At 44.7% G+C, this 13,694-nt stretch overlaps 1 protein-coding gene across 1 annotated transcript; it reads right to left on the minus strand.

Moving 5' to 3' along the window:
* Positions 1-5: 5 nt before the first annotated feature.
* Positions 6-12,677, minus strand: LOC112821928 (uncharacterized). The gene is made up of 5 exons (XM_073894905.1): positions 12,620-12,677; positions 5,091-5,150; positions 776-955; positions 476-553; positions 6-385 (listed from the first exon to the last, which is right to left on the minus strand). The coding sequence occupies exons 1-5, from the start codon at positions 12,675-12,677 to the stop codon at positions 6-8; spliced, it is 756 nt and encodes a 251-aa protein (XP_073751006.1).
* Positions 12,678-13,694: the final 1,017 nt, after the last annotated feature.

The raw sequence follows: 13,694 nt of genomic DNA on the forward strand, positions 1-13,694 counted from the left end.
GCGCGTCACCCGTGGGCACGCCCAGCCCCGCGCGCTCCCGGGCAGCCGGCTGCGAGCCCCGCCCGGCCGGCGCTCATTGGCCCATCCGCGGCCACGCGTCGCACCCGCCCGCTCCCCGGTTTCCCCCTCTCGGGGCCGCGCCCACGGGAGCGGGAGAACCGTCCGCGCGAGAGCGCCCCGCCGCGCCCTGCCCGCCGCGCCTTGCCCGCCCCGCCTCGCCTCGCCCGCCCCACCTCGCCTCGCCAGGCCGTTGGTGGGCGGGGATTTAATCCCCGGTGGGGTCGCGGGGCGGGAGCCGGCCGAGGCCGTCCCGGGGGGATAGGTACCTGCAGTCGGGCCCAGAAACGCTCGTCGAAGACATATTTGTGGAGTATCTGGCATCCTGCTGGGCAGGGGGATTGCAGGGGTGAACAGGAACGTAGGAGGTTCCTTACCTAGCGCAGTGTATGATCTAGCGGGGGAGACGGGCACTAACCACACGAATGCAAGTCAAGCTGTGATCGGTGCAGAGACGGAGAATAAGGTGCTCTGAGGGTGGCGAGGCGAACGTCAGCTAGTCAGGGAGGTCAGGGAAGTCGTCTCTGAAGAAGTGATGCACACATTGCCTCCTTCCTCCCTGCCCCATCCACAGGCGCGCGCGCGCGCACACACACACACACACGCACACACACACACACCCACATGAACACACCCACATCGACCGACATACCCACCCCCATGCACTCCTTAACCTAAAGACAAGGAGAGATTACCTTAAGTATGTCTATCCGCATACCTCTTTCAGTGGCCATAGGCACCCTGTAGCTGAAGGCCAGGAAAAGGCCGCGGATCTGGTGGGTTCTGTAGATGACAGCTTGCTTGAGATCCGTCTCTAGGCCGATGATACCTCCTGGAGAAGCACTTTTAAATGTCCAGATCTTCCCACAGACAAATGGGCCAGCACTATTGCACTCACCTTCAGGAACAAGATAAACAACGTGTGAAATGACAGTTAAATGGCCTGCTGTTTAAATGTTAAAAAGTTTCTTTTAAACATCCTACAGCTTACACTTCAAAACTTTCATGGTTGATAACTTTTTATTTATTCATTTAGAAGTATCAGCTGCTGTTTATGAGCTAAATATTGGGGATAGCCGGCTAGACTGAGATCTGCCTTCATAAAGTACCCAGTCTACTAAGGATGAGAAGCAAGTTAACTGATGACAGTGAGATGTAGTAAAGGGTATTTTTATGTTATGTGTAGGCTGCCATGAAAGCCCAGAGAAAATCAGATTGGGGGTGTAAAAGGCTTCTGGGAAATGGTACTTGAGCTTAGTATTGAAGGAAAAGCAGAAATGGCAGAATGAATGAGTTTGGAGAGGAGAGGGTGAGACGGATATCCCAAACACAGGCACATGGAACCACTATAGGAAGGTGTGATGCTTTTAAAGAGCTGGAAGAACCTTCATGTGGTTGAGGCAAAAAGAATTTGCAGTCAGTAGCAGGAGATGGAGCTGGATAGTAAACAGGGACCATATCCTGAAGGACCTTGTGTAAGAAGCAAAGGAATTTTTGCCTGGATATACAAAAGTTAAAAGAGCCAATGGCTTAATAAGATTAAACAAGACCTGGGGGTGGGCAGAAGCCTAGAAGATACTAAGAAAAAGAGGATCGGGTTGGAGACATTACAGAGGCAGAACCTGTAAATGGAGCAACTGTAACCCATACTCACTCCGGGTCTCCTTACCCTTGAGAGATCTACGTACATTGGGCCTTCCCATTTCCGAATCTTACTGTGCTGGGCTTCTCTCTGTCCCCATTCCTCTCTGAAGTATTTCTTTTCAGATCTGTTTGGGTATATGCAAGCTTTGGTCCTTTTTCTTCAAGAACTCCAAATACCTCAGCATTTAGTGATGCTCAATTAAGTTCACCCAGGATTGGAAGCATCATCCATAGCTACCCTTCCCTCACTGGGCCAGCTCCCTAATTGCCATTCCTACCACATGGTTCTCCCCAGGGTATGTAGCTCCTCAATCCATGGCATCTCTTTGGGAGTACAACCCTACCAAGCCAATCTGCATCCCTCAACTTCCCTGGGAATCTAGGGCACAAAAATTCCTTCATCTTACTATTACTGACAGCTGACTAGAAATGGGGAAAAGAGACTAGGATCCCGGATGCTGACAGTATTCACAAAGAATCCAGGGGAAGAAGCTTGGCTGAAAAGACATGAATTCTGTTAGGATGACGCTGAGTCTGAGGGACCTGAGGGACATTTAAGTGGAGGTGTCCAGTGGGCAGTTAGGCATATGCCCCTAGAACTCAGAAGAGAAGCCCAAACAGGAGCTAGAGTCTTGTGAGTTTTCAACAAGTCCCTAGTAATTGCAGCTGTGATTGCAGATAAGTGCACCCAGGGAAAGCACACAGCATGAGAAGAACAGAGTACAGAATAAACCCAGCCACTCAGGCTTTTAGGGGATGAGAGTCCAAAGAGAGCCAATAAATGGCACTCAAGAGGAGTTGAGATTTGGTAGCAAAGAGGAGGGACCTATAGGAGAAGCCAAGAAAAGAAGGGACAGCCAGGAGATCAAGTGGCTCAGGGAGGGCAAGAGAAAGGGGGAAGGGAAGGACCAATTTGTTTTGTCCACTTGGGGCTCAACTGATGACTCATTCATTGTGGAACGATAAGGGCAAAAACCGGATTAGAGAGCGAGCGGGGGAAGTCAGAAGAGAAGTGAGCTAATCAGATTTATCTTTGCAGGAAGCTTGCCTGTGAAGAGAAAAAGATAGGATGGTAGCCAGGGTTTTTGTTTGGTTTGATTTTCAGATGGGAGAGGTGTGAGCAAGTTTATGGGCTTAAAGATACAGGTGAAGATGGTGAGCTGGGGGATCAGATCTAAAGCTTTAAGAAACTGGAGCCAATGGCTCTTTTCCTGAGAGGGGAAGGAGGGAAAGCTGAGAGTCAGAGGGACATAAACACAAAAGAGTACGTTAAGGAACTCCCTACTTTGCAGCCTCGGTTTTCTTAGAGAAAAAGAAAGGCCTTTTCTAAAGTAAGGTCCTCTGTTGAGAGTGAGCAAGATCCTGAGGTGGAGGGTTTGAAAAAGAAAAAGGGGAGTGGGAGACGCTCTCTAAAGCTTCTTAGGGATTGGCAAGCAAAAAAAAATCGTATAATTTTCCCCAGCGATCCACAAGGACCCCGATAAAGAACTGGAGAGGATGAATTAGGAGACTTGCTCCAAGGTGGAGTCTTGCTGGCTGAGTACAAGAGAGAAACAAAGAAGCAAGACGGTTGGTGGGGAGGGAATAATCCTAATAGAGGCTGTGAGAATTGGGTCAGAGTTCCTTTTGGCTTCAATCGCTTCTCGGCCTTTTGGCTAAGATCAAGTGTAACAGAGTCATACCTAATCTGTAAAGCTACTCTGTCCACTTAGACTTTGAATGTCACTCTGTCACAGCTCCTCAAGAGTCTCCTCTCCCCCCACACCCCCATCTTCCCTGCACCCTCCATTACATGCTCAGGCAATCATTCTTCCCCTATTTTTCCCCTCAAATCCTTTTCAGAATAATAGTATAAAAAACTCTATCAAGCTATCTTCCCTTTGCTCTTAAGTTGTGGTGATACCCTGGGCCATCACTTCCTCTCTTCCAGTATGTCAACACCTATTCTCACCCACCCCTCCAAAGTATAGAGTCTGGGCTCTACCTCCACCCCCTGCCCTCCCCTAAGACGGGTTACTCAAGTTTACCAAATCCAATGCAAATTAATCATTCCTCTTCTTACTCAGCCTCTCTCTGTGTAGCATTTGACACTGCTGAACGTTTCCAGCTTCAGAAACTCCTCCACAGTCTTGGTTTCTACCACCCTGCCTTATCCAACCTTCTCTGGGGGAGTTCTCACAGAGTACTCTTTGATAAACCCTGTTTTCTCTCCCATCCCTAAAGACTTGCTGACCCCTCTAGCTCTCTCCATTGATGCCTGCTTCCCCAGTTGTCTCATCCCACTTAGATCCCAAATGTCACTTCAAGTCTTTACTCTAACTGCTGGCAGAATATATCTAAATATAATTAAAATAATAATAAAGGTTATCATTAACATAATTGTCTAGTCCTTCCCTTTTCAAATTTCAAAGTGCTTTCACATCATCTCATTTCCTCAGAAAGAGCAAGCACAACCCCTATTTAATAATTATAGACGCTGGAGTTCAGAGACCAATTCAAGTCCAAACTAATCTGCACCTTCTTTCTTACCTCACTTTCTTAATCTCTGTTAATGGCAAAAAGTATCTCAATCTCCAGGGCAGAAACCTTGTACCAGTTTTAATTCCCCTCTCTTCTCCCCACCCCTGATTTCTGTCCCTTAAGTAATATGGAGTCATTCTCCCAAGTATCTCAGGTTTGCCTTCTTTGGTCAGATCTGCCATTTTAGAGATCCACACACAACTTCACTCTAACAAGATAACAAACCGACTACTGTCATCCCAACTTGGCTTACCAGCTACCACTGGCAATTCCTGCTTGCTAACCACGTACTTGATTTCCAAGAAAACTTTCATCCTGAAAATCCTTTTTAATTTATGAGAAAAGAATGACAGTTTTTTTTTTTTAAGATTTTATTTATTTATTTGACATAGCAAGAGAGAGCACAAGCAGGAAAAGCAGCAGAGGGAGAAGCAGGCTCCTCGCCGAGCAAGGACCCCGATGCGGGACTCAGTCCCAGGACCCTGGGATCATGACCTGAGCTGAAGGCAGACGCTTAACCGACTGAGCCACCCAGGCATCCCAAGAATGACAGGTTTTCAAGAAACTATCCCATGTTTTTTACCTCCCGAACGTTTTCACTTAAATCATCCCTTCAGTTAAAATGAGCCAGTCCTGGGGTGCCTGGGTGGCTCAGTCGTTAAGTGTCTGCCTTCGGCTTGGGTCATGGTCCCAGGGTCCCGGGATCGAGCCTCCCTGCTCGGTGGGAAGCCTGCTTCTCCCTCTCCCACTCCCCCTGCTTGTGTTCCCTTTCTCTCTGCATCTCTCTCTGACAAATAAATAAATAAAAAGCTTTAAAAAGATAAAAAAATTTTTTAATGAGCCAGTCATTTACCAACCCATTCACTCACCTCCCACTGCTATATGCCCACAATGTGCGGGGTCACAGAATGACGAACATGACACAGCCTCTGCCCTCAGAGTTTATTGTCTAATAAGAAACCTGTCCACATATCCTTCAGAAAGAATGTTAATAATTAAGCCTAACCGTAGTGAGTACCTCCCTTTGCCAGGGGCCACGGGAGTGGCAGGGCAGGTCACACAGAGCCAGCATTTAAGGAGTTCATGGCCCAGCCAAAGAGACAGGAAGACACATAATGGTAGTGAAACATGGGATCCGTCCTGCCCACTAGGTTTTCATGATATTCCAGGACCAGCAGCCACAGTAACCTCGGGGTTCTTGGCCCAAGTCTCTCCTGCAGGGGCCGGGCAGAGCCTCTGCAGGCTGAGCTACTCCAGGAACAATGAGGGAAACATTTGTGGGTAAAGGAGAAAGAAAAGAAGGTGAAAAGCAGATGGGCTCTGGAGACAGCAGGGGTGAGAGCTGGTCCCCAGGTTAGAGAAAGTACTGGTATGGTGGGCTGGTATGGGAGGAAAGGGTCCAACTAAGGCTAGTCAATTTGAGTACATAAACGAAGGAAAACCCTCCAAACATGTCGCTCAGTGTCTCAAAACACAGTAAATGCCCGGTAAAACCTTTGTGCATTTTTTATTATAGAAAATACAGAAAGGCACAAAGAAAGTAAACATTTATTTATGATAGAATGACTATCAACATTTCCGCCATACATAATTTATTCAAATGGATGGTTTCTGTGGAATAAGAGAGTTCAGCAAATGGATGTGCTTCCAAATGGGGTAGAATGAATGTTGGAGTTTCCTTCAGCAATGTTATGTGTAAAAGTTGCCAACCTTAGAAGCAAATTTTATCAGCAAAATGGGTTTATTTGGGAATAACAGGAATTACAATTCAGGACAAGCAAGATATAGCAAAGGCCACAGGCAAGTTCGGAGAACAAAGGACAGTAATGCTCTTTTATATAGGGAAGGGGGGAGTTGGGAAGGGCTGTTATAAACAAAAAGTCCACTAACGTAAACTTCGAGTTGGAAGTGTAGTGGCTTTTCATTGGCCCAGCTGTGACAGTCTTGCGTTGTGGGGGCCATTGCTGGACAAGGAGACAACCTTTCTTTCCCTTGCTAGGGTAGTAAAGTAGGCTTCCTCCTGTTGAGAACACAAGGTACATCTCTTCCTGATGGGTCTACAAAAGGCTGCTATCAGTGGTAGGACCCGAGGGCTCCCCTTCTGGCCTCCCAACTCCATTTTAAATGAGGTTTCTTTTATTCAGTTTCCCAAGGTAAATAAGCCTTATCAATTGATTAAAATATGGCTAATTATGGCAAGTGATTTGATTGAACATAAAGGAGCTACAGGAAAGTTGATCTAACCACTATATCCAGACGTGTATTTAACAAATCCTTACTGAATGGTTACTAAGTGCTAGGCACCAAGGCCTGGTTTGTAATACTCCCACTGTTTGGCACCAGTTGACTGACTACTGGAAACTTCTGGGAAATGCCAAGGAGCAAATGAGGTGGCACTGGTAGATCAGGAACCCTGTTATTGGCTGACATGTAGTCCAGATGCCAATGATCTAGGTGGTTTCCTGGGAGATCTACTGGGAAAACTACTCACCCATCAAAAAATGAAATCTAGCCATTTGCAACAATATGGATGGAACTAGAAGGTATTATGCTAAGCGAAATAAGTCAATCAGAGAAACACAATTATCATATGATCTCACTGATATGTGGAATTTAAGAAACAAGGCAGAAGATCATAGGGCGCCTGGGTGGCTCAGTTGGTTAAGCGACTGCCTTCGGCTCAGGTCATGATCCTGGAGTCCCGGGATGGAGTCCCACATCGGGCTCCCTGCTCGGCAGGGAGTCTGCTTCTCCCTCTGACCCTCCCCCCTCTCATGTGCTCTCTCTCTCTTATTCTCACTCTCGCAAATAAATAAATAAAATCTTTAAGAAAAAAAAAGAAACAAGGCAGAAGATCATAAAGGAAGAGAGGAAAAAAATGAAACAAAACGAAACCAGAGAGGGAGACAAACCATAAGGGACTCTTAATCATAGGAAACAAACTGAGGGTTACTAGAGGGGAGGGGGGTGGAGGGATGGGGTAACTGGGTGATGGACATTGGGGAGGGTATGTGTTGTGGTGAGCGCTATGTGTTGTGTAAGGCTGATTAATCACAGACCTACACCCCTGAAACAAATAATACATTATATGTTAATAATAAAAAATAAATAAAAATTTAAAAAAGTAAAAAGCATCTTGAAATTTAAAAATAAATAAATAAACAAACAAATAAATAGCAGGCCATTCCTATTGTGGCATTCTTGTAGCCTTTAAAATAACCTCTGATGGAGCAAATATAGAATATAAAATAATTTACCTTACAATTTTGCTGTTCAGTGAATCATTTTGATAGGTGATCAACAGTTTTAGGATGCTTTATTTTTTTTAAAAAAATATTATTTATTTGTTTGAGAGAGAGAGGGGGAGAGAGGGAGAGAGCAGGGGGGAGACGGGCAGAGGGAGAGGGCAAAGCCAACTCCCCGCTGAGCAGGGAGCCCAACACGGGGCTTGATCCCAGTGATGTGGTTTTGGAACATAGGTGAGGTTCGGTGGGGTGGAATCTGGAGCCGATGATCAAGAAAGAATTCTTGAGATGTCTTTGGTGCAAAATGGTGGTTTATTAAAGCAGGGGGACGGGACCCGTGGGCAGGAGAAGCTGCTGCCCCAGGGTTGTGAGGGGTGGCTGATTCTATACTATGGGGTTGGGGGAGGTAAGGAAAAAGGGAGGTTTTGAAAGAACTTTCATGTATTAAAGAAGACACAGGATACCGGAGGCTTTGCTGTTTGTCCAGTTAAGGTTGTTTTTCCTGGGGCACCTGAGTGGCTCAGTCGTTAAGCGTCTGCCTTCGGCTCAGGTCATGATCCCAGAGTCCTGGGATTGAGTCCCGCACCGGGCTCCCTGCTCAATGGGGAGCCTGCTTCTCCCTCCTGCACTCCCCCAGCTTTGCTCTCTCTCAAATAAATATTTTTTAAAAAAATAAATATTTTTTAAAAAAATAAAGCTGGTGCCCAGCTGGCTCAGTTGATAAGCATCTGCCTTCGGCTCAGGTCATGATCCCAGGGTCCTGGGATCGAGCCCCACATCAGGCTCCCTGCTAACAGGAAGGCTGCTTCTCCATCTCCCACTCCCCCTGTTTGTGTTCCCTCTCTCCCTGTCTCTCTCTGTCAAATAAATAAATAAAATCTTCAAAAAAAAAAAAAAGGTTCCTTCTAGTAAGGCATTAACAGTAAGATAGCTGGGAGCTTCCTGGAGGAATGTTACATTCCTCCTATAACACATCCTTATCAATGGGCTATAGGTTTAAAAGAAATTCAATTTTATTTGCATTTCCTTCTGCCTCAGCCTCCCTCAATTTTATGGAGGGGAGGGTGATGTTAGGGCTTCGGGAAACTGAGTTATAAGAAAGCTTCTTCCTTGTAAATCACTAAGACATATGTAAAGTGAGGGAGACTCAGGTCTTGCAGGATTGTGATCTCTACAAGTTAACTACTTGTTTTCCCTTTAGGGGAGCCAGGAGTGCCTGAGGAATGTCACAAATATCCCATGGAGGGGGAGGGTTGTGGGGTGTCAGCTTCTGCTTTGTCCTCAGCTTGCCTTCTGCTCCCTCATCACCAGGACCCTTAGATCATGACCTGAGCCAAAGGCAGACGCTTAACCGACTGAGCCACCCAGGTGCCCCTACGATGCTGTACTTTTAAAGTCTAAAACTCATATGCAGGGGATTTGACTACTCAGGAAGATACTTGAACTGATTAGTAGTTCACCTATAAGACAGGATTCTACAAAATAATCATTTGATAAAGTAAAATAACTTCCCCTTTATGACTCTGGAAATTATATCAAATAGGCTTTGGACTGTGCTATTTAATCCAGACATAATTAACTTAAGGTCCTGGAAGAGCTTGTCCAAAACTTAAGGTGGAGGTGGTTTCCAACCATTTGCTAAAAATGCACATCTGCTCATAAAAGCTAATTGGTGTTTTCTGTCATTTATGCTAGAATGCTGAGCTTCCTACTGCTGAACTTCAGTCCCATTTGGAGGATATATTACGCAGGCCAGGGATTTAGGAGCAGCTCCTTGAATTATTATGTCATTTCATTATAATTTTATAAATTATTTGTACAATAAAAGCTGGATTATCTGACATTGCCCTAAGAAGTTCTAGGAATTTTCGGTGTCTCTGATGTGCTACCAAAATAAATCCTTACGCTAGTTGACTATTAATACTGAAATTCAACCAGTATCAACACATTCTGAAGACATGTCAGAGTCATCTCAAAGTCTTTGGATAAGCAGAGGAAGGAAAAATAAATCTTTCTCCCAAAATTCAAAAATAAAAGAAGCTTAACAGATTCATAAGATATTCCTTTTTTAAAGAAATAAAATGTGATTTAGGATACAGGGCTGTTGGATTTTATGCAGGGGATGTGTTCCCAAAGACTTCATATAATTTAAAACATTAATTCCAGACAGAGCCTGACAAAGGGTGGCCTGTATTTTTACTTATCTTCTAAAGAAGAAATGTCATGTAGCAATACGTAAATGGCATTTACTAAGCCAGCTTCTTTTAGAATATATGATTCTTGATTATTTTTTAATTTTGAGGGAATTTCATTGTTTCAAACTTGGCATATTAAGTATGACTTAATATCTTCTAATGCTCTATTTCAAATACAATGAAAAATACATTAAACACGATTACACTACAGAAGAAACAGGAGAAAGTTATAGAAAAGGAAAAGAAACTGAAGGATAGTCATTAAAATAATCTGGTTTAGTTACCAATTATAATTTTTCCTTCATAATATTTGCCGTATATATGACAAAGAACCAATTTGCCTAATAATACACAAAGAATTCTTACAAGTCAACAATAAAAAAGATAAACTAGAGGCGCCTGGGTGGCTCAGTTGGTTAAGCGACTGCCTTCGGCTCAGGTCATGATCCTGGAGTCCCGGGATCGAGTCCCGCATCGGGCTCCCTGCTCAGCACGGAGTCTGCTTCTCCCTCTGACCCTCTTCCCTCTTGTGCTCTCTATCTCTCATTCTCTCTCTGTCAAATAAATAAAAAAAATCTTTAAAAAAAAAAAAGATAAACTAGTGATATAAATCCTTCTCTCTACAGAATCTTCAGTAAAATCCACTTTACATCCTTAAAAAAAAGAAAAAAGATAAACCATATTTTTAAAGGGAGAAAAGAAATGAAAAAGTGTTCCACAAAAGAAATACAACCTATAAACACTGATAGCCAGTGTTATCATAGGTGGGGGCTGGGGGTGGGAGAAGACTTTAATCCCTCTCAAGGAGGGTGTAAATTGTTACAACCTCCAAAAGAGGGTGATTTTGGCCATCTATGTGAGAACCAGAAATTTCACTTGTGGGAATTTGCCCTAAGGAAATAAAGCCACAAGCAGGAGCAAATGTCCACGAGCATTGTTTACAGGACCCAGGATATGGCTGCCATGAAGACTGACTCAAGTTTCCTAGGTGCCAACTAGCACACATTACCTGCCCCCTCAGCAGCTCCCACCAGGAATCCAGGCACAAAGAGAACACAGGGATTTCTGCAGCTGCTCTGGGCTGGGTAAGAACATAGGTGAGGTGTCACATCTCCCAGTGGCATTTCACTGAAAAATCCTCCAAAGATCTGCCTCTTCACTTGGGCCTCTAGCCAACCCTGTGGCTCCTCCCAAGTCACTATTATTCAGGAAATCTGGCGGCCCTTCTTAAAAAGCCAGGCCCAGGGGCTGGCACTCCCCCTACAGTCACAGCTTACCAGACCACCTCTACCTAGGAGGCAGGATTGCTTGCAATAGCTACTAAGAACCTGAACATGTCCCCGGTTTTACGTTTGTAACAGTGAAAACCTAGGCCACAAGTATAAATGTGTTCATATAGGGGATTAGACAAATTATGATACAGTCATCCAATGGACTAGCTTTTGAAAGGAATGAGTAGGATCCATTTCAGACTAAAATAGAATGATGTCTAAGAGATACAACTAAAGACAAAAGACTTGTAGAACAGGATACCTGCCTGCTTGTACACGGAGGTACCCCAATGCCTGAAACAATGTCTTGAACAAAGGAGGTGCTCGATTATCTGCTGAATGGATGCATGTTTGTAAAGAGAAAAATCTAGAAGGTCTACAATCTTGTCTACCATGTTCCCTTGTAGTCTCCTAGAAGCTGGAAAATTACCTGGTAGCCCGGTAATCCCATAGTATGTCTTTAAAAAACACACAACAGTTACAGCAGCTAACCCTGAGAAGAGGAAGACTGCAGGAAGAAGGAAAAGAGGCCACTTTTTACTTTACATGTTCCTATGTTCTTTAGCTTTTCTGACAAGCACATAACACAATGGTGATCATTTATATAGTAGAGGGAGAGGACAGAAAGCTTGAAGTTTTTAGAAAAATATGGGTAAACAATAGCCAAACTGTGGAAAGAGCCCAGATGTCCAACGACAGATGAATGGATAAAGAAGATGTGGTATATATACACAATGGAATATTATGCAGCCATCAAAAGGAATGAGATCTTGCCATTTGCAATGACGTGGATGGAACTGGAGGGTGTTATGCTGAGTGAAATAAGTCAATCAGAGAAAGACAAGTATCATATGATCTCACTCATATCTGGAATTTAAGAAACAAAACAGAGGATCATAGGGGTAGGGAGGGAAAAATAAAACAAGATGAAATCAGAGAGGGAGACAAACCATAGAGACTCTTAATCACAGGAAACAAACTGAGGGTTGCGGGGGCGGGGAGGAGGGATCGGGTATCTGGGTGATGAGCATTAAGGAGGGCGGGTGATGTAATGAGCACTGGGTATGATACAAGACTGTTGAATCACTGACCTCTCTACCTCTGAAACTAATAATACACTACATGTTGATTAACTGAATTTAAATTAAAAAAAAAGAAAAACATGGGTAAAATAAGTGTATGTCCTACAATCTGTTATCCTTCAAATTATTCTCATTTTAATTACTTCACTCTAGCCATTTTGTTCTGTCTCCAAGTGATCCAGGACAAACTTAGAGTTAGTGACTGTATGACTCCTTGACTATGCCTGTTTACATGAACAATCCTTTCCACATCTATTTCTAGGTCCACAAGTGTAAGTCTTGAGTAACAGGAATTTTGGATACCTAAAAACTCCCATTCCTCCAACACATAAAGTAGCTAAAGCTTTTAATGTGGCATAAATTAATATCCAGGGATGGTATGAAAACGACACTCATGGGTGAGGTGGAAAGTGGAGAGTGTCCTTTTTTTACTTTCAGTGGAGTGCTGCTGACCCAATGACAGCGGGAGAAAAGTTGACACGAAAGAGAGAGGGATTCCTGGCCCCGCTTGCCCCAGTCGGGGGGAGCCATGGACCTTAGGGCATCCCCATCACAAGTCTGTGAGTTTCCTCAACTCTCCCAGCACCCCACGGAGATTATCTCACCTGCCCTCTCCACGCAGTACCACTGAGGTGCCGCGGAGGTGGGGGGAGGCAAGTTCATCCCTGAGGCGAGAGAGGGGCCAGCCAGAACACATTGGCACAACATTTATTTGAAACCCCATTCTAAATTTGCATTCTCCTCAAAATCGTCTATCTGCATTTGTTTCTTTTCTTTTCTTTTAGATTTTATTTACTTATTTGAGAGAAAGTACAAGGGAGAGGGGCAGAGGCAGAGGGAGAAGCAGACTCCCCGCTGAGCAGGGAACCTGATATGGGGCTCAATCCCAGGACCCCGAGATCACGACCTGAGCCAAGGCAGCAGGTAGACACTTGACTGAGCCACCCAGGCACCCCTGCATTTGCTTCAATATAAAAGTATACAAGTATTTTCCCCCAAAATCTCCCAAATAAATCCTCCGTTCTGGGAAGATGGAACCTGCGTAGATGGTGGTTTCAAGTATCCCCAGCACACACACACCAACTGAGATTTGAGTTGAAAACCTAACGGCAGCCTGTCCTAACCTCACCTTCAGCTCAGACTTGATTATCAAAGTCTCCAGGCCATTCCAGCACTCCAGAATTCCCAGGCTTCAGTCAACCACGCACACCATCCCCCCAACACATGGCTGTCCTTATCACTCTTCTTTCTACTCAGAAATCATAGGGGTCCTCTTATTTCCTTCTCCATTTGGCACAAACTCCTTTGTCATGTTTTCCTGAATCTCCATAGTTGGACTGCACCCTCCTGGTTCCTGTAGTGCCCACACCTGCTGTTGGTCCCATATTCACAAATGGCCTCTCCCTGTATAAACACTACCTGCTTGCTCCCACCTTTACGCCTGGAATTTCTTTCCCACTCACCTCTAAACGTCCAACTCATGTTCTTCCAGACCCAGCTTAAGTTTCCCTTCTCAAATGTAATGATTCCCTGCTCTTCAAGAATGAGGTGACAGCTGCAGTCTATGCTAACTAACAATTTGGCTGGTCACTTGATTTTCTTCTTGATTTTGGGTCATGCCTTAGCTCTGGTCCCTAAGCCCCCTCTGAAACCATCCCAGTGTTGCGTTTCCTTCTCCCA

Source organism: Callorhinus ursinus, unplaced genomic scaffold, assembly GCF_003265705.2.
Source record: "Callorhinus ursinus isolate GAN/ISIS: 27379988/994484 unplaced genomic scaffold, GSC_fseal_2.0 scaffold8, whole genome shotgun sequence".
Taxonomy (NCBI): Eukaryota; Metazoa; Chordata; class Mammalia; order Carnivora; family Otariidae; genus Callorhinus; species Callorhinus ursinus.